Below are 21,413 nucleotides of genomic sequence, written 5' to 3'. Positions count from 1 at the left end.
TATATGAATGTTTCCTAAACTACTCAGGTGCCCACGTTAAAGAAAGCCAAGTGTATGCTAAAGGGATATGAGTAACTGGCCCTCCTTCTGTATTGGAACTAACATGTTCAGAACAACATTGAGGTGATAACATTTTCTAGTCACATATTTCAGTTTTATCAGAATAAATAGTAAGCTTTTGTCTGATCTGTGGTTTTGCTTGAGTGATTGGTTGAGTTAATAGAATGTGTTAAGTGAATAGAGAAAAATCTGCTTTATATTCTAGAATAATAAAAGGAATATAATGACTTATGAATGAATCAACTTTAGGAATCTTTGAGATAAATCTGCTTATACTGTACAAGGATCTGTGATCTAGAGATCTAGACTGTCTGGTCTCAAATCATCCTGAGTCTAGGGAAAGAGACATTTAGGTGGGAAACAAAGGACAGTTGCACTGTGGGAACATCAGCATCAGAGTTCTACACAATCTGCATAGACGTGATCACAGAGCTATGCTTTGGCGGGAGCATTGAGAGAGAAACGTCAAGGGCGGAGTCCTTTCATAATCTAGCCCTTGGTACCTTCTCTCAAAGTCATGTGTGTCTCTGATCTACCTATTTTAGTTTTCCTAGGAGGTTTTTGTTTTTGTTTCTATCTTTTGGGAGTCATCTCTCCTGAAGGACAGCAGGTAGAGCTATGCTACCAGAGATGTTTCCAGCACCTCTTCCTTCCAAATGTATGACTATGAGCAAGACGACGTTTTATCTACTTACTTTTTCAAAGAGGAAAGTCATAATACCTGATTGTGAGGATGAAATATAACAATACATGAACGTGTTTTAGAACAAATAGCTTTAAAGGAATTTTTAGTTTTCATTCTGTTGATAGCTAACAAACCAGGAAAATTGAAAAAGCAATCATCATGTTGAAGTTTTAAACTGTTCTTTTAAAATGCTGATTTTTGTCAACTAAACTTTTACATTTCCCCTTCTTAGCTCCAAGAGGAAAGCGAGGATGGAAAACCTTCTATGCTGTCCTGAAGGGAACAGTTCTTTACTTACAAAAGGTAAAGTACAGTAGATTAAACCAAAAATTACTGCTGTGGGGACACTGAGTCAAAAACATAGGTGCACACATGTCTTCCTGCAATGACGGTTTATTGATCCATGAGCTGTGTCAATTACTACGTTGCCTGTAACTCACCAGATCGCCCTGAATTTACTTGATAAGGGCCCTCGGCAATCAGAAGTACTTTTCTTCTCATCTTAATTACAACTAACTCCCAGATCACACAGTGATATATAGAAATGGCTTTAAGAGAACTAAAGGCAAAGGCAGAGAACAGATGCACACTCAGAGTCACATGGTGCAGAGTAATGTGGTGAGGGATTACTGGCCCAGTACCTGCGGAAGTTGTTGGAGGTGGTTCAGAGCAGAGCTTATTCAAGCCCAGGTATAGGACCTTGCTGAGTTGAAGTCCCTGGAACAGGTGTTAGGAACTTATTTCTTATAGATCCTATAATGCACATATTGAATAATATATGTCAAGTCAGTAGATGATGGTGATAATGGGGTTCCATCCTCCCTTGGTCTGGTGTGTTCAGCAGGTTCACTAGACTAGGTTTTCTGATAGGATTTTGATATGCACATGTGTTCCTGATCTACTTCAGTAGACTCATAGGAGGTAATTGTTTTCTTTGCATGAACAAGTCTGTGTCTTGTGGTTTGTACTGGGCAAGTGGTGGTTTTAATCACACAAACAAGGTGTAGAGTCATTCTTCATTAGTATTTTCACTCAAAATACAGGCAACAAACTTCTACTGTATAATATGAAGTCACTTGAACTAGGCGTAGCATGCAAGTTCCTGTTATATTTAGTATGGAGTCTCTTAAAGCTTGTAAGCCACTTAGAACATGGGCTAGCCTGATCCTACTCAACCGAGCTATATGAAACACTGACTAAACATGTATCCTTTTATGCTAAGGTATACAAAAAGCCACATCAAACACTCATAGAACTGTTAAAATTGATGCTTAGAATCTCTCTGTCTCTCTCTCTGTCTACTCCTGTCTCTATTTTTCTGTGTGTGTGTGTGTGTGTGTGTGTGTGTGTTTGTGTGTGTGTGTGTGTGTGTGTGTGTGTGTGTGTGTGTGTGTTGGTAGAAACTAAAGTTTTATGGATACGGATATACACATGATCAGGAAAGTGGATAGGAAATGGATAGGCTCTGTTCTAATTGTTCCATAGGCAATATAGCAAGCTAGATCTTAGATACAGACCAGTGACAAGGCCTAATTCCATAGATATTTATTATATAAATTGATTATCCTTTAGTGTATTATTTAATTACCTTACTTTCACTCACACCTGTACATACACACACGTTTTTATGTATGAAATATTTCACTTGAAAATTCAGATGTACTCCAAGTTTTCCAGGTACATTTTCTGTCAGATTCCTTTCTTCCAGTTCTAGACCTACAGGTCTGTTTATGGTTCAGTTTATGCTTCCTGTCTCCATGAAGGTAGTCTCCAGAGCTTCTAGCTCCTAACTCTGTGTGGGCAGAGACAGGAAGGCTAAGAGATAACAATGTGCTCAACTGGAAGCTGTTCACCACTTATTAAAGGCCAGCAGGGTTTTACACACACTGTATTATGAAGAGGCAGAGATGAATTAGGACTGAGAAGAACAAAGACACTAATATTAGGATTATATGATGATTTTAGAGAGAGGGACAGGAAAAGAAATGAATAAGATGGTATATACCTTATGAAATTTTAAAAATATTTTTAACATTTATATTTTTAATGATGTGTATATATGTGTTTGTGTGTGCATTTATGTGCAGTTGCCCATAGAGTCCAGAAAAGGATGTCAAATGCCCTGGAGCTAGTTACAGATAGTTGTGAACCACCTGATGTGGGTGTTGGGAACTGAACTTTTGTCCTCTAGAAGAGCAGTACGAGTTCTTACTGCTAGGCCATCTTCTAGCACCCTCTTAAATGTTAACACACAAAAGACATTCCTGGCAACATGGCAAGTCCAAGGGTTTTAGGGAAGTATGCGGAGAAATGAATAGGAAAAGTTTATATATATATGTATATATATGTGTGTGCATGCATGCGTGTGTGTTTAAGTATGTATGTAAATATGTATGAATATATAAATATGTATGCATGTACATATTCTTTATTTTATATTTATAAAGGTACCATTGAGTACCTTTTAAATACCTATTGATCATTTGTATACCTTTAGAGAAACTCTATTCAAGAACTTTGTTCTTCAAATAGTGTTTTGCTTGTTCTTTCGTTTCTGTTTTTGTTTGTTTTGCAAGTGAGTCGTAGATGTCTCTTGTTATTTAGAGTGTTGAGCACCAGGTAGTTCGCCCATTTCCCGAGGTCACCATTACTCAATGTGTAGTTGTTCAGTGTAATGCAGTCCTACTGTTTGAGCTTGTGGTGACCTATCTAAAAACCATCACCAAGATTTTCCCATTTGTTTGTTTCCCTGAGAGTTTGTGGCTTAGGGTCTTAAATTTAATCCCTCTTGTTAATGTTTTCGTTTACTCTAAGATGTAAATGGATGGACAGGTTTCCTAGCACTGTTCTGTGTCCTCTGGTGTAGCACTGGCCCCTGTGAACGATTTGGTCCTATACGGCTGGGACTCGCCCAGGCTCATCGTTCTGCAGCTGCTCTGCCTTCAGACCATGCTGTGCTGGAGCTCTGTGACAGGTTTTCAGTAGACACCATGATTCTTCCCTCATTCCTTCCTTCCCTAGATTGTCTTGGAGGCTTGAGGTGCTCTGTCAATATCAAATTCACTTTTAATTTCTGTAAAATATGTCAATAAGGTATTGATTCCCCTGAATCTGTAGGTTCCTTTGAATAATCCAGATATTAATTTCACAACATTAAATCTTCTAACCCCGAGCGCAGCCAACTCTTTCTTTTCTGTGTCATTACATTCAGCAGTGCTTTACAGTTTCCACTTTATGAATCTCCTGTTGTGGTTGCTTATTCCTAATGTTTTTATGTGTATTGACACTTTTCTAAATGGGATTATAAATTCCTCTTCAAGTTGTTTCCCGTTAGTGTATAGAAATAAAACTGATTTTGTGTGTTAGTTTATATTATGCAACATTGCTGATTTTTATCAGTTCTAATGAGTTTTTGGCAGATTGTAGATTTTTTTACATACATAAGCATATCAAATTGTGCCTAGTTTTTAAATAATTCCATCATGATATTGATAAAGTATATTGAAATTTGTTAAGTGCATTTCAAGGATTTGTTAAGGCATATACATATAAATGTGAATCTCTGTATGATATTTTTTGTGCTTTGGTTGATTTTCTTATGCTAAATTATGCTCTATCCTTACTGATAAATACTTCTAGTTTGGATCTTTGATTGTTTTAATGTTCCATTGAATTCAGCCTGCTATGGTTATGGGTAGACTTTTGCATCTATGTTCATCAGGAGTGTTGGCTGATAATTTTCTTTTCTATGCATATATTTGGTATCACAGTGATGCTGGCCCCTAAGATAAGTTTGGATATGTTTACTCTTCCATGCTTTGGAAATGTCTAAAAAGTATTGGCATGAATTCTTAAATGCTTGGTGGATTCTTAAATTCATTCCCTGCTGGTGCTGTCTGGGACCAGGCTCACCTTTGTTGCAAGGTTTTTTGGTTTTTGTTATTTTTTTTAACATTATCAAGTTTATCTTCTTACTAGTTATAGGTATCTTAATCTGTTCTGTTTTTCTATAATTAAACATTGATGATTATATGTTCCTAGTGATTTGTCCAATACTTTTAGATTGTCCAATATGTTGCTACATATTTAAGCATACTTTCTTAGAAACTTCTTCATTTCAGCATCATCACGTACAGTTATTTACCCCTGATTTTATTTATTTGAGTACTTTCTTTCTTTATTATTTTAACTAAATATTGACCAATTTTGTTGGGGGAAAAATACTTCTTAGAGTCCACTATTTCTTTCCATTTATTTTCCCTGCCTGAGCAAGTCCATTGTTGAACTATTCAGCTAAATATTTAATTTTAGGTATTGTATTCTTTGGCTTAAAATTTCCTTTTCTATTCTTTTAGATATTTCTGTTTCTTTGTTCCAGAAACATTTTATTATTCATCATTTTCATGAGTATATTGAACCTCTTTATGGTGATTATTTACATTTTATTTTATGCAATTCGTATACTATATACTTTCTTTCCTTACAGTTGGTTTCTAGAGATTTATTTTTCTTCCTTAAACCAAGTTCCTTGTTTCATTGTATCTCTTCTAGGTTTCATTTATAAATCTTTCCAACTGAGGAAACAACCACCTCTGACAGTTAAGGAAGTGCTTGACACAGAAAACTCCCTGCTCCAGGGAGGCCTGGTTAGAGAGTCTCTTTAAGAACATGTAATTTCTTTGTACCTGTGTGTACAGTTTCAGTTATCAAGGAGGGCTAGTTTCCTTCACAGTAGGCTATTGTCCTGTCCTTCTGTCCTCTGATGTCTAGCTTCATCCAGGTTAACTGGCTCCACAGCCACAAGCCACCCAGCTTTTCTTTATTCTGAACAGCCACTGCGCATTCAATGTATGCCAGTTCACCAGGCAGATCCCATTTCCTCTGACAGTCCACAAGAGAGCCAGACCACAGGAAGCATGTTCTTTCCCTCCACTTCTCTCCCAAGAGAGAAGTTTGAACTGTAAAGTTCTCCCTGCGCAGCGATGTTCCTTGGGCCAAGCTCTTGCCTTTCTTCTTTGTTCTTTGCAGCCCCCAGGCTCCCAAGCTGTCAATTCCACTAAAGCTGTGAGTGAGCCAAGGCCAAGGCTGAGTCCCCCAGGTTGTCCTTGGAAAATTTAGAATACTGCCACATGCTCTCCTCCCCTCCTCACTAGAGAGAAACTTTAAGGTTGAGTGCATTTCTCCTGATTATATCAAGCTGTGCTGGCGACAGCAAGCCACCCACCACTTTCTTTTGTTCTAAGCAGTCCCCAGGCATCCAAAGCATGCCAGTTCCATCCTGCTTGGAGGGAGCCAAGAGATGCTCATTACTTGATTAGTCTTCTGAAGAGCTAGAACATGAATATATGCTCTACACTTCGATTTCTCCAGAAAGAAAGAGAGAGACTTCCTGGGCCAGAATATTCCCTTCTGCATCAGCTTGAGGGAGGGGCTGGAGTGGACAATGTCCACATTCTTCTCCCCTGTCACTGTAGATTTCTCAGTTCTGTGCTTTCCTGAGAGTGTTGCATGCTTGTAGCTAAATTCCAGCATTCTGGTAAGAGACACTTGGGTCCCCATGTGTGGTGTACTGGCTAGTTTTTGTCACCTTCGCACAAGCTAGAGAGTCATCAGAGAGAGGGGAGCCTCAGCTGAGAAAATGCCTCTGTGAAATGGGGCTGGAGGCGAGACTCTAGCACATCTCTTAAAGAATGATTTGTATGGGAAGGCCCAGCCCCATTATAGGTGCTACCAACCCCAGGCTGGCGGTCCTGGGTTCTGTCAGAAGGCAGGCTGAGTAAGCCATGGGAGCAAGCCCGTGAACAGCAGCCCTCCATGGCTTCTGCATCACCTCCTGCCTCCAGGTCCCTGCCCTGCCCTCCTTTAATGATGTGGAAGCATAAGCTAAATAAACCCAGGTTGCTTTGGTCATGGTGTCTTATTGCAGCACAGAAACCCTAACTAAAACAATATGTCCTGAAATCAGTGTTTCTAGGAGGGCGTGAGCTGGGACTCCCTGTTCTGCTATTGATAACATCACTCTCGGAGGGTTCTTAAAATCTATTCGGATTCATATAAGAACATAGTTCTGGCATCTTGACCTTTCTGCTCACATGTATCATAAACACTTTCTTGCTAAATTCTTTCAAACGTGTTTTTTTTTTTTTTTTTTAAATCTAGTGACTGTCATAGGATGCCATTACAATTCCTCCCCCATTTAGGGTTCATGAAAGAATTTATTTTAATATGCTTGCAATGTTTTCAGTTAAGTAATGTTCTGCAACATAACCTTTTTCAGTTTTTCTGACATATCCCTCTTTCTTATAGTTACAAATAGTAGTACTGTCTTAGGGTTTCTGTTGCTGTGATGAAACACCATGACCAAAAGCAGCTTGGGGAGGAGAGTGTTGATAAATAAACCAGGGAACAGTCAATCACAGAGGAAAGTCAGGGCAGGAACTCAAGTAGGGCTGGAGCCTGGAGGTAGGAGCTGATGCCGCGGCTACAGCCAAGTGCTGCTTCCTGGCCTCCTCTCCATGGCTTGCTCAGTCTGTTATAGCAAACATGACCACCATCCAGCCCAGGGGTGACACCACCCACAATGAGCTGGCTCCTCTTACATCGATCACTAATTAAGAAAATGTGCTACAAGAACACAGCCCACCGAATCAACTAAGGAGGGCTCATCGGGTCTCACAGAGTCTCAAGTGACAGTCAGAGCCTGTACCCAGTCTGAGCTAGGTCCTCTGCATACATGTTATGGTTGTTGATCTGGTATTCTTGTGGGACTCCTCTAACAGTGGGAGGGGGGTGTCTCTGGCCCTTTTCCTCCTGCTTGGTCACCTCATCCAGTCTTGATATGAGTTTGTGCCTATTGTAACTTGTTATGATGTGTTCAGTTGATGTCCCTGAGACACCTGCTCTTTTCTGAAGGGAAATGGATGAGGAGTGGATCTGAGGGACAGGAAAGGTGTATTTTGGGGGGAATGGGAGTAGTGGGTGGAGGGCAAACTGCAGTTGGGTGCAATAGATGAGAAATGAATGAAGAAAAGGAAAGAAAGATGAGCTAAAGGCTTGCCTACAACCTGATCTCAATTCTCTCAATTGAGATTCCCTCCTCTCAGATGACATAAAACTAGTCAACACATGTGTATCTATTTACTTCCTTAAAAGTGGATTCCTGTCATGAATCACAGAGTAGAAACTATTAGCAATTATATTTTGAAACATTTTAAAAATATACATATAAAAGTTATACCAGGTTTTACTGTCTACAACAGTTTTGTAACAGTATCTGTCTCACAGCAGCCTTTTCCCAGCTCATTATTGGGGTTTTGTGCTTATTGTGAGAAAGGGACCATGCTCATTTTTGATGTACAGCTTTACAGTTTACACACTTGATTTTCTCTGGGAAATGGCCTTCCCTTTGATTCATCATCTATAGGATTGAATCAGATCTGTGTGATGGCGTGCACACTTAGTACCTGGAGATGATACACACTTCAGAAGGGAGATACAAATATTTGAAAAAATTTGATTCATTGGTATTTTAGACATTTTGAAGGCTATGGTAATATATCTATAAGATTAAAAGTGTTATTCTTCTGTGAATCTGGCCTTCCTTTGTAACCCAAATACATGAAGATAGTTGGTGATATTCAGATTAACCATACTCTTACTTGGCCAATTACCTTATATTGTCCTTTATTTCCCTGTGGAGTTGTTACAGCCTCTGATTTATATGCCCTCTTTTGTGGCCTTACTAAATTAGCATATGTGCATGCTGAGCCCATACTGGTCTTTTCAGATGATTTTGTGTCTATAGGGAGCAAGGCTTTGAAATTAAATTCTACATATCACAGCTGTTTCTACTGCATAAATCCCATCTCCTGACTCACTTTTTTGTTTTCTCTAGCATCTCTATCTTTGACTAACCCTTTCCTTTGAATACCTAACCACAGGATTTCCACCCCCTCCATCTCCTGGTAAGCCTAGGCATGGGAAATACTCTTACACTTAGCATTTTATGGAGTGATGCCAAGAAATGCTGTTTCCCAGTCACCAACGTTTTCCAGCCCATTGTCTTCTCCCTTAGAAGTGCATTGGAGGGAACAGCTCTGTACATGTGCTTTCAGCATCAGTTTGCATTAGAGCTCCAAAAAGATTTGCTTCTCTTGATTTAGGGGAGGCAACAGATTGCATTTGGAGAGAGTTGTGTGTTAAATTCTTTAAATAAAGAGAAAATATGCATATGTGTGTATGTATGTGTATGGTGTGGTGTGTGCGTAAATCAGTAAGAATGCCAGCGTGGCTAGAAAGCATCCACTTCAAATGGGAATAAACAAGCTATCAAAAGGATAACTTTTTAAAATGAATTGTATTTTTTCTTTTTTTCTTTTCTTTTTGTTTTTTGTTTTGGTTTTTCAAAGACAGGGCTTCACTGTATAGCCCTTGCTGTTCTGAAACTAGCTATGTAGACCAGGTTGGCCTCAAACTCACAGAGATCTGTTTGCCTCTGCCTCTCAAGTGCTGAGATTAAAGGCATGTGCCACCACTACCCAGCTTTTTTTTTTTTTTGAGTTTTTAATTTTATTGTATTTCTCCCTATAGCACACCTATTGGTTGTCCAGTGCCAAATAGCTCCCCTGAAAACATACATGTACATTATATATACTGAACAGTTATATTTAGGAATAGATATGTATGTACATATGTACATGTAAAAGCAAATGGTGAACAAAGAGGACATGGATTTAAAGGAGAGCAGGGAGGTGTATGTAGGCGGGTTTGGAGGAAGGAAAGAGAAAGCAACCATCTCTTATAACTAAGTTCTACTTTCTTTTTATTATCGTTAACATTCCTTTAAAAGTAAAATATCTGAAAAAATTGAATGCTTGAAACCTCAACTAGTAATGAACAATACCCCTTCACAGTAACCTCATGTAAATCCTAGAGACTCGAGCACCTGTCATTGTAATGTAATAAGCATGCTTATTAGCAGATCTAGGTTGTTTATGGGTATATCTTCCTGATTATGCTTCAGAATGGTTTTTGGGATACCGAGCTGCCTACATAAAGGGCAGTAAACAGACAGCCTTGGAACTGAGGTTCCATACTGCTAATGTGTCATACAGAGGGCTATCAATGGACACCCTAATCCTTCTGGATGCCTGATGCCTGATCTACCAGAACGCAGATGCTAGACAAAAGGTAAATTGTGTAACGACAATTATATTTGGACTTCATGCACTTTTTGTTTTATATCCTCTCAGAACTGTGGAGAGCTTGTCACTTGCCCAACACTATGAAAATTTCCAGGATTCCAAAGGGTTGCTGAGACATAGTCCTGCTTACATAAAGATTGGAAAATAGAGGAATGTCAAGTAAAGTGAACATTCACTAAAACAGTAGAACAAAGTAATAAAGGCATTTTAAAAATTTTCACTGAAGAGGGTCACCCAAGAATAGCTGACATTATAGCACAGAGCATTTTAGCCAGAGGGGAAAGCAACAATTTGAGAAGGTGTCTCATGTTCAGTAATGGTCAGTAATACTTTCATGTTTATACTATAGGGTGAATGGGGTATCGATAGTGAGGATGAGAAGTGTGTTTCAAATAATACACATGTCATGAAGCCTAAAGAGATAGTGTCGTCACTGTCTCAGTCTATCTTGTGTGCACAAGAAGCTGCTCCCTTCCTTCGGGAAGGAATTTCAAGCCCGAGACTTGCACTCCCACCAGTACCCAAGTACTCAAAGGATTGAAATGACATTGTCTTCTCTGCCAGGCAGCTCTTCCCACAAGACCTCTCTCTGTTGGGTTCAAGAAGGGTCACACTGCTCCTCCCTCTTGCTCTTGGAATGGCAGTATTACGTCCTGAAAGTTAAAGTATCGCTGAGAAAGGTAGTCACACCTCTCAGTCCTTTCAGCTCCTTGTCTTCTACATTTGGTCCTGACTTGTGAGAGTCTCTCTCTCTTTTTTTTTTCTTTTCACCTTCTAGTGATGCAGAATCAATAATCATCCCGCACAAACCTATCAGTCCTGCTGCAGCTTCAGTCATCCACAGGAGGGTAAATTGGTACTGTGGGACTTGATGATTGGTAGGTTAAGGGCAGTAAGTGTATCTATGACTCATATTTCCAACATGCAATGTTTATTATGATAAAATTGCATCGGAAGGCAAGGAGCTCCTATTTTGGGGATGCAGACTAAATGAGAAAAAGGCCAGCATTTCCCTAGACCAAATTCCGTTGAATTCCTGTTAGCACCAAATCAGCTCACTGTGAGGATAGGCCTATTGTTCATGCGGTGATGCAGAGAGCTTAGGATTTAGTGTCTGTCCTGAACATCACTAGCCTTCTTAGATTTTGCATCCAGTCTCTTTTCTTACACCTAAGTTTTCCATCCAGATGCCTTGATTTTTGCCCAACGAGTCTTCCCTCCTGAGTGCCCGTGTGGTCAGGTATTATTTCATCACTGCATCCCAGCCCAAGATGGCTGCCAGTATACTGGAGACGGTTGCTAGTGTAAGAAGGAAGCAAGGCTTCTGTTTACTTGACTGTGAATCGAAAGCTTCTTCTAAAGGAACAGAATAGCTGGCCACTAATCTTTCTTTGACTGTAGCTGCAGAGTCACCGTGCACATGCGCAGAACCCCTTTGCCCTTGGAACAGCAGTCTTTTACGAACTGCTCTGCAATTACTTTAAGCCTTTCATCAAGATTTTTCAACTATGAAATAGACTCTAATGATTTTTATCCATGTAAGAAAATGCAATTTGTGCTTTCACTAAGATTGAATAGTAGAAGTTTCCTCCTCCAGAAAACCCAAACAAACAAAAGCCACAAATCATCAGAAGAGCTAAGCTATGTGTTGAAACACTGGGGCAAAACTCCCAGTGCTCAGCCTTCATTCACCCAGCTTCCCTCCTCGCTTCGTCTCAGCTAAAGAGGCTGCCGAAACAGGAAGTTGTCCAGGAACCTGAAGTTAGTCTCTCACATCTGTCATGTTTGTTACCTGACCTCTTGTTATGGTCACATGGTACAGCACTTTCTCAGACACTAACATAAGAACTTGGTTAGCAGGGCAGTGGTGGTGGCGCATGCCTTTAATCCCAGCACTCGGGAGGCAGAGCCAGGCGGATCTTTGTGAGTTCAAGGCCAGCCTGGGCTACAGAGTGAGATCCAGGAAAGGCACAAAGCTACACAGAAAAACCCTGTCTCAAATAACAAAAAAAAAACCAAAAAAACTTTGTTAGTCACAAGTGGGGCGCTAGTGGGTTCTCCCCTCAGCTTTCTAAACTCCCTCTAGGAAAATTATTGAGAGCTACTGGTAGCGAAAGTCCATGAGAGTATACAGCAGTGACAACTAGAGTTCAGAAGATCAACCTAAGGGTTCTGTTAGAGGAAACCATCACCCAAGGCATTATGGAATTACTGCCTCTTGAATGAACTGGCTATGTCTTGTAAATTTCTTGTGCAATCACAGCTATGATTCTCCCCATTTACCGTGCATTTCCATGTTATGTGTACATGTAATCTCAACATTGCATCTCAATCTTATGGGCACAACTTCCTCTATACATTTGGGGTAATTGGATAACTGTCCCCAGCCGTGTTTAGTTTTTATTAACAGAAATCTGGCCAGGGCCATTCTCCAGACAAAAGTATTTCAGCTAAGATACCTTTTTATCCAAGGACAGATGCATATAAACATTAGCTCACCTTTCTTACAGATAAGAGAAAATATCCACTAGCATTTAAATCCTCAATTCCTTACCTTCTCCCCAGATTATTTTCACAAGACCCTAATTTAAGAGATTTACTGCTCACATTCCTGGAATGATGTCTTAGCCACTGGCTAGTTACTAAATTAAGAATTACTTCCCACTGACCCAAGGAGATTGCTGTCAAGGCCAAACAGGTGATAGGTGCGGAGCTTCTTTCTTGTGCAAATTAAGTTTTAATTCCTCCTCAGCCAGGAGCTGTTCCTAGATTCCCTAACTGATCTTATAGCCTTTAGTTGACCATACCAGAGAACTCCCCTTCAGTCACTCCCCTTTGGGGTTATAATTGGAAGCTGACATTTATTGCTTTATGTGTGAATCCTTATCACCTCTCTCTCTCTTCTCTCTCTGCCACCCTGAAAACTTCAAGTCTCACATTGCTTTGCAAAAGAATTACTGCTTGTCTCCTCACTGAAGTAATTGGTGCTGCTAGGAGCAGACGCTGTCGCCACGGAAAACATGGCTTTACCTGTGTGCCATTACACCCTCACAGCACTGGGGAAATGGATTGAGAAGAACAAAGATGAGGACAGAGATGGAAAGAACTAGATAGAGATGAGAGGACATCAGAAGGGACAGAGAGGAGCTAAGTATGAGAACAGAAAAGAAGCTGAGTAGAATGGAATTGACTTAGAAGATGAAGTGAATGGACTGGAGAACTCAGTGTGCTTAGATCCATTTGACATCCCTCAGATTAGAATCCTTAGCCACTTGTAGCGTCTGTTCTGGACCCTGATAGAAATCTCCTAAGGCTGGCACTTGGGGAGAATTTGTTAGAAGATACCTCTTGGAAGAGCCACCAGAGTTTGAGCCATGGAACTTACACGAAGGTGGAAGGAGAGAACTGACTTCAAAAACTTGTCCTCTGACGATGCACATGCACCATGACACACATGCCCCAGCACACCAATGATAACTTTCTATAATTTTAACCCTAACCTTTCTTATTCCCAGATTGACACTTCAATATAACAAAAGTATTCATTAAGTTGAACTTTAGCCAACAAACTACAATAATATTAGTTAGGACTTGAGATCATAATGATTTCTCATCTTTAAGACCCTGCTTGGGTTTTAGAATATTATAAACAACGGATATGACTGTAACATATCTGTTCTGTTAGGAACGTTCAGTGTTCTGTCTGAAAAGATCAAGAACAAGGAGGATATTTTGACTCTATAAAGGTGCCAAGGAAGGGAATGGGCTACTAACACATATAACTAAGAAGAGACATACCTAAGAAAAGAAGGGAAGACCATGGAAGAGTGATAGCTAAGCCTAGGTTAAAACGACAAAGGAAAACGTAAAACTCACATAGGGATTCTAACAAGGACAAGCTTATGTGATGCTGAGACATGAAACCGTAGCACATTTGGGGAGCTTCAGGATCAGTGGACTATAAAAAGTGTTCAGAGCAGATTTAAAAGGCCTACAAAGCCAAATTAAAGAATTGAGACCGTCTGCGTGCAGTGTGGAGCTAATGCGAACTGTTTGAAATGGACAGTGACAGAATTCTTAAGAGTTTAGAAAGATCAGCCTACTCGCAGTATGAAAACTGACTTAGAAGCAGATCCAGCCATATATGCAGACTAGTTTGACTAGGTTATGTTAACAGGAAAAGGTCTAGTGGGTGAGTTTGAACTAAGGTGTTGAATTGGAAATTCTATGGAATAGTAAGTGGCTGTGCCCAATGGGCATTATGCAAATTCAACTCTGGAACTGAAGGGGATGGCTAGAAATATAGTCTACAGAGTCACCAACAAATTATTGACATTCCAAAGCATAGGAGTAGATGACATCCCTCCAGTTTTAAGGATTAAGAGTATCAGAACTGGGAGTACAGACACACCGTATGTACTGGAGGAAAAGTTGTGAAGGAACCTGAATGAAGTGTCCTGAGAACTGAGAAAGCTAAGAGAAAGTGCTGTCATGGACATCAAGAGTCATCAGAGGCAGGAGTTAGACTGTGTCACATGAACTCAGCAACCAGAAAATCAGTGATAAAAAAAGAATTTTGGTAGAGTAATGGGCAGTAGATGCTAGGTTAGAGAAAATCTGAGGATACAGGCAGGGAGTGTATGGACAACTTCATATATCCTCTTCTGGTGTCTCTCCTGTGGATCCCAGTGTCTGTCTCATGTCTCCTGATCTCTGAATCTTTACCGTCATTGCCTTCTCACTAGAGTGATTTAAGGCCTGAGCTGTCATTCCCTTTGACAGAGGTCTTGTTGAATAGCTCCCCCCAACACACATTAGCTTTTCTTCTCTCTGCTCCCTTCCCAATGGCCTCTGACTTTCACCCGAATAGTGTTGTCAGAATCATTAACAAAATGTCCTGTTGCAGACACAGAGCTTGAACTGATGGCAGAGACGAAAAGGCCAATCTTAGGCTGTGAGTTGCTAGTGATCTCTAAAAACCATCTTATGAAGAACACGAGGTAATAAGATGCACACATAAGATAAGGACGGTGCTCATCGCCCAGTGGTACAGCTACATGGAATGTATTTGGGTGGATGACAGATTGTAATTTCTGGAAGCCTCCAGGGTACAACCTGTGAGATCCACCACCAGAATTGGGGCTCATACAAATACTTGCACACTTAAGACTATTTTGAAGTCTGGGAACCAATCATGGTCTGGCAAGATTTCCACACTGGGAGCTCTCTGTGCTTCCTGCCAAATCTTTCTTCATTCTTTGTGTTACTGGAAGAGAACTGTGTTGCGGCTATGTGTAGGTTTTATAAAAGTCCATTTGGAAAGGGTTGTTTGTTTTTCTGTTTAAAGTATAGTTAGAATCAAGAGCAATCCTGGCCAGGCAGGAAGAAGACACTGAGGAGTCCAGATCTCCCAGAAGATGCCCAGAGCTCATGTGCTAAACCCCACAGAACCAGGACAGGCTGATCCCAGTCAGGCCTCCTATGGCTCTTCACTAATCCTGTGCACTCAGGGCATTTTAGTTCCTTTTGTGGAAGCGCTGACTTTGTAACCTTTCGTGCTTTGAAAAGGTTACACACCCACTTTCGTTCCTTTTCCGTCTACAATAGTTAATACTTTTTAAAGAAGCAGGGAACTAACTGGGCTTGGAAGCCTAATACCCCTTCCCAGAGAACTGTGACCACACCCAAGTTTTCATGCATCCTAATTTAGATTAATGACCCAGTCTAGTAGAATAATGTGTCCACTGTGTGAGTGATACAGAGTATAATCACAGTTTCTAAAAACTATTAGTTCTTAATAAGATACTGCAGCTGGAAGCACAGTCTTTGGGGTTTTAAGCGTTTCGGCTCTGCTTTACGGGATTCTGCTGAAAACCAAGTTCCAGTTTGATACCCAGCTAACAGAAGCTCGCTTGTTTCATGCCGTGCTTGTGGGCCCTTTTCCCGGAAGTGGAAGGTGAGTTCAGGTCACTGCAGGCTGCCTTGTTCCTCTGTGCATGGGTGCTATTTTCACACATTTCCTCTTTCCCTCCACACGTGCCTTCATCTCCCTCCTTCCTTTGAGTAACTGTTACTACACCTTTACCAGTCATGTAAAAGATGCAGAGGGGGACACATGACTTACCTATTGGTTTGTCCTCACTGCATTTGGACACAACCAAAGTGCTGTGAGTGATGATCAGACCTGACCACAGTGTAGTAATAATACAAGTAACCCTTAACACACACACACACACACACACACACACACACACACACACACACACACATTAATCTTGCAGTGTGTGCATATGCTCACACCGTAGCGCACATCTGGAGGTCAGAGAACAACTTGGGGAGTCCAGTTCTGCTCTCCTTTTCTGCTGTGTGTGTGAGTCAAGGGGATCAGACTCTGATTGGCAGCCGTGTGTGCTTGCTGCTCTAGAGCTCTCCCCCCTTCTCCCTCCTTCCCCTTCTCCCTCTCCCCCCTTCTCCCTCTCCCCCCTTCTCCCTCCTTCCCCTTCTCCCTCTCCCCCCTTCTCCCTCCTTCCCCTTCTCCCTCTCCCCCCTTCTCCCTCCTTCCCCTTCTCCCTTTCCCCCCTTCTCCCTCCTTCCCCTTCTCCCTCTCCCCCCTTCTCCCTCCTTCCCTTCTCCCTCTCCCCCCTTCTCCCCCCTTCCCCTTCTCCCTCCCCCCCCCTTCTCCCTCCTTCCCCTTCTCCCTCTCCCCCCTTCTCCCTCCTTCCCCTTCTCCCTCTCCCCCCTTCTCCCTCCTTCCCCTTCTCCCTCTCCCCTTCTCCTCCTTCCCCTTCTCCCTCCTTCCCCTTCCCCCTCCTTCCCCTTCTCCCTCTCCCCCATTCTCCCTCCTTCCCCTTCTCCCTCTCCCCCCTTCTCCCTCCTTCCCCTTCTCCCTCTCCCCCCTTCTCCCTCTCCCCCCTTCTCCCTCTCCCCCCTTCTCCCTCCTTCCCCTTCTCCCTTTCCCCCCTTCTCCCTCCTTCCCCTTCTCCCTCTCCCCCCTTCTCCCTCCTTCCCCTTCTCCCTCCTTCCCCTTCCCCCTCCTTCCCCTTCTCCCTCTCCCCCCTTCTCCCTCCTTCCCCTTCTTCCTCTCCCCCTTCTCCCTCCTTCCCCTTCTCCCTCTCCACCCCTCTCTGCCCCAGGCATGCCTGTAACAGCTTGGTTGTGAAGTCTAGTTCTGAGTGAAAGCAGGAGTGCTCTTCCACCACCCTGACCTGCACTGGTTAGAAAAGTCAATAGTGAGAAATTATAGTTTCACTTAAAAAAAATTTAAGGCTTCTTGGTGTTTGGGTTTTATTTTTTTTAACCCCTCAGATATTGGTCCAAGAATCCTATAATCTTTTCCCAAGGGCAGTTCTCTTTCCAAATAACTTCATACTCATTAAATCTCACTTATCAGTTTTACCCTGGAAATTTTCCTGTGCCTCAATGAAGCCCAAGTTCTCCCTGAAAGTGTGTGTGAGTGTCCTGCCAGTAGACTGAGGAGTGAAAGTGTGTGTGAGTGTCCTGCCCATAGACTGAGGAGTGAAAGTGTGTGTGAGTGCCCTGCCCATAGACTGAGGAGTGAAAGTGTGTGTGAGTGCCCTGCCCATAGACTGAGGAGTGAAAGTGTGTGAGTGCCCTGCCGTAGACTGAGGAGGTGTCAGTGCCAACAAGTAAGGAATCTTTCTGAGGCCACGGTCACCCCATTATTGTCATGTGAAAACAGACACTGTATGTACCCAATTAAACAAACACAGATCTTTTGCTTTCCTTGGCTTATTCTCTCAACTCCTCTTCCTATAGAAATATAGGGTATTTTTCTTCTGTAGCATGGTTTGTGTATGAAAAATTAGGTTAAGTGAGACTCAAGTCTCCTTTCTGCTTTACTGTGTGAGTGACTTTCACATACATGCTTGATTTAGTGAAAGATCAAACCCTGTTTTCAGTTGACTTGCTGCTGTTCCTTCTGCCCAGATTTGGAGACACTCATACTTTGTGCTGTGTCAACAATAAAACGGTGAAACTGGATAATTTTAGAAAAATAACTGAAAATGCTAGAATTTTTAAAAGAGAATGAGCAGATTGTGGGAAACATCTATAACCATGTGAGAACCAAGCATTGTTAGACAACTTAAGACCATTGGGTGCGTGAGCTGCTGGTATTTTTTGTTAATTTTGAAACCAAGCATCTCTCTTACTGTAGCATAGAGCTGACCAGAGATGCAGTGTGCCAAGTGCTCTGGGGGAGGAACGGCAGTAAACACTCAGTCATGTTGTAACCCTACCTGCCTTAGCTGCTCATATTCCTGTTCACAGCCTCCTACCATTAAACAGGGGTTCTCATCTCTCCTTCATTATTCTCAGGGGTCATCGAGGGTGTTTGGACTGGCTAGTTGTTTTTAAGTGCATATATCAATTGTAACTACTTAATAAGGCATTAAGTAAGTAATACTTCAATAAACAGAGAATCTGAGCATACATTTCATTGACATTGATGAGTTTTGTCGCTTTCCAGATTGTACTTCATAGTACCTGAGAAGAGAATTATTTCAAACTTGATGCAATAATTTGTGATTTGGCATCACAAAAGCTTTCATCAACAAACATTGTAAAGGAAAGAACTCTCTATTCCGTGCCTTCAGTGAATGTAAGAGGAGAATTTTGTGAACTCACACTCACACTGCTTGGTAGGCTGGCAGAGTGCCGTAATGAGTCATACCAGACAAAGCAGTACAGATTGCTGGGAGCACGGGGGAGAGCAGCATGTTCGGGGGCATCATTTTCACCTCCATTTGTTGGAGAAAATGGACCATAATTGGATGTCATGGGGCCTTTTCCTTCCTTATAGAAAATGCCTTGATTGGATTTATCATTCTCTCTGTTTTACATTTAGTTTCCACAGCAAACAGTCTTAGGCTTGAAATGGTTTGATTACACTAATTTGTGCCTTATTCCTTCCTTCCTTCCCAACCCCATCATTTGAATATCATCTCCTAGCTTAAGCAGCAAACACTAAAGCTACCAGGGTAAAGTCACTGCTGTTCACTCTCATTGTCAACCTGAGAATTGCCACACTACCCGGAGTTGCTCTCATTGGGGGTTGGGGTGGGGGGACTTGGTGCTTCATTTTTCTTATAGTAATTTGAGTTACCCAAACATACCTTATTGTTAATATTTTGCATGTAAGGTAACAATAATATTGTTTTACTGTTAACTAGAAAAGTAGAAACCAAGAGACTTAAAACCCCTAATTTAAGTTTAGTCCTAATAAGCAGACCCCACCTTCCATTTCTGCCCCATGGGGAACTTTCTTCCCAGCATGAACTGGCATGTGTCTTAGAGTACCTCAGCCTGCCTTGAGATACATTCTCTTCCAAAACAGTGTTTTCTAAAAGCTGATTAGCCAGCTTTTGACTATTATAGCAGTTATTAAAGCGAGTTTATTTTCAAAGAAAAGAGGATTGTTTGGGCTCATGGTTCTAGCAGTATATGCTCTGACCAGGGTCCCTTAAACTTAGCAATACCGTGGTAGGATCAGGAGTTTCTCTCTGGTTCTTTCCCTCTTAGAAGTCCTAGGACTCCACTCCTAATCCAATCACTTCCAAAAGGCTCAACATCTAAATGCTGTAGATGAAATAAGTTTGCAGCTTTGTAATGGCGTGAGCATAAGACTTTGGGAATTAAACGTCTGCATTAGAATGGGACAGAATATATTGGAAGAGAACAAAAAGATGACAGTACTGCTCACTTTCACTCGTAAGATCCATGGCAAATGTAAATGTAGCCTTTCTGTAGTCATTATAGGTGTACAGCAGTCTGAGAATGCCATGCATTACCTCCGTTCTAATGGAAATATTAGCAGAGAGAATATACACCAGGGGTAGTTATAGAGCCTTCAAGCACTGAAGTCATTGATATTAATAGTGAACAACCGGCTTATTAGTAGTAGTTTATTTTATTATTAGTTCATAGCAGTTTGTTAGATACCATGATACAGGTGTTGATATAAGACTAGTTGTGACACCTTAAGAGGTACTTAAAGAATCAAAAAGGGAATGGCGGGTGATCATTTAAGAAGCAAACTAAAGGTATTGTCTCTATTAGCAAAGGTATTTTCACTAGTTCATTAGAGAAAAAAAGTAACAGTTAATGAGTTTAACCCATCTAACGTCATACAGACATTAAATATCAGAACCAGGCATTTGAACACACAAGCTCTGTATCTAGATACCCATGTTCTAAACCACAGTTAGTTAAGGAGTTGTGTCCATTTGGCAGGAGAGAATGAAGAGATTACCATGGGGATGTACAAGAACTGTCAATTAGCACTAAGTACATCCAAATCTGGAAACCTTAAGTCCCTGGTGCGACCATTGTATACCATTGTGTTGTTTCCCTGTGGTGTTAGTTTCTGGCCATTTCAATGACCACGCAAAGGAGAGCCAGTGGGATTAACGACAACAAGACAGGTGAGATGTAATGAGTTCACTCAAAGTCTTGTTGACCTAGCGCAGACTCAGACAGCGTCTGTGATTGTCACTGCCATCTCTGTGGGGGTCCCCAGAGGTCCTGTGCGCCTTGCACCGTTGATTCTGTGAGCTGTGTTCTTGTGGTGTCCTCAACTCTGGCTCCTAGAATCCTCCCTTCTCCTTTCTTCAGGGTTCCCTGGCTTCACCTAGTGTTTGGCTGTGGGTCTCTGCATCTGCTCCCATCAGTTGCTGGCCAGTGCCTCTCTGATGACAACTGGGATAGGCATTCATCCTGTTGCATGGCTTGGTGTTCTTGTGGGACCCCTAGTGGCAGGAGTGGGGGTCTCTCTGAGTCTTTTTGTCTGTGCTTGGGGCCCTTTCCCTTCTCCTACGTCCCTTCATCCAGCTTGACATGAGGGTTTGTTCCTAGGCTTAGTGTAGCTTCTTATGCCATGTTCAGTTGATAATCTCGGAAGACTTGCTCTTTCTTTTTTCCCTTCAGGAAAATGGAGGAGGAGTGGATCTAAGGGAGAGGGGAAGTTATGGGGGGAGATGGGAAAAACTACAGTTGAGATGTAATTGTATATAAAGAATTAAAATTTTAAAAAGTCTTGTTGATATGTGTGAGGAACACACACAAAAAAGTACAAAATTAGCCAGGTGGTGGTGGCGCACGCCTTTAATTCCAGCACTTGGGAGGCAGAGGCAGGGGGATCTCTGAGTTCGAGGCCAGCCTGGTCTCCAAAGTGAGTTCCAGGAAAGGCTCAAAGCTACACACAGAAACCCTGTCTCAAAAAAAACAAAAAAACAAAAAACAAAACAAAACAAAAAATACAAAATTTATGTGGAAGATGTTTTTTTTGAAATTTCCACTTTACATGACCACATACAAAAGTTTATTGAATACTTAAATATAATAGGTGGCACATAGTTTTAAGAACAATACGTACACCTAACTGCACTAAGCTGTAGAGAGATGAACGTGTAAATATGAAGGCTATTGGAAATGGAGGGAAACCTTGC

At 41.6% G+C, this 21,413-nt stretch overlaps 1 protein-coding gene across 3 annotated transcripts in view; it reads left to right on the top strand.

Moving 5' to 3' along the window:
- Psd3 (pleckstrin and Sec7 domain containing 3) overlaps nucleotides 1-21,413 on the top strand; it is a 288,299-nt gene that overhangs the window by 225,589 nt on the left and 41,297 nt on the right. For all 3 annotated transcript variants that reach the window (XM_036209203.1, XM_036209202.1, XM_036209204.1), the window contains one exon: nucleotides 978-1,048. In XM_036209203.1, the coding sequence (XP_036065096.1) occupies nucleotides 978-1,048 (71 nt within the window). The remainder of the gene's footprint in view (nucleotides 1-977; nucleotides 1,049-21,413) is intronic.

Source organism: Onychomys torridus, chromosome 17 (genome assembly GCF_903995425.1).
Source record: "Onychomys torridus chromosome 17, mOncTor1.1, whole genome shotgun sequence".
In the NCBI taxonomy this organism is placed as follows: domain Eukaryota; kingdom Metazoa; phylum Chordata; class Mammalia; order Rodentia; family Cricetidae; genus Onychomys; species Onychomys torridus.
Note: the sequence above shows the minus strand (reverse complement) of the source record. Positions and strands in the feature narration are given on the sequence as shown.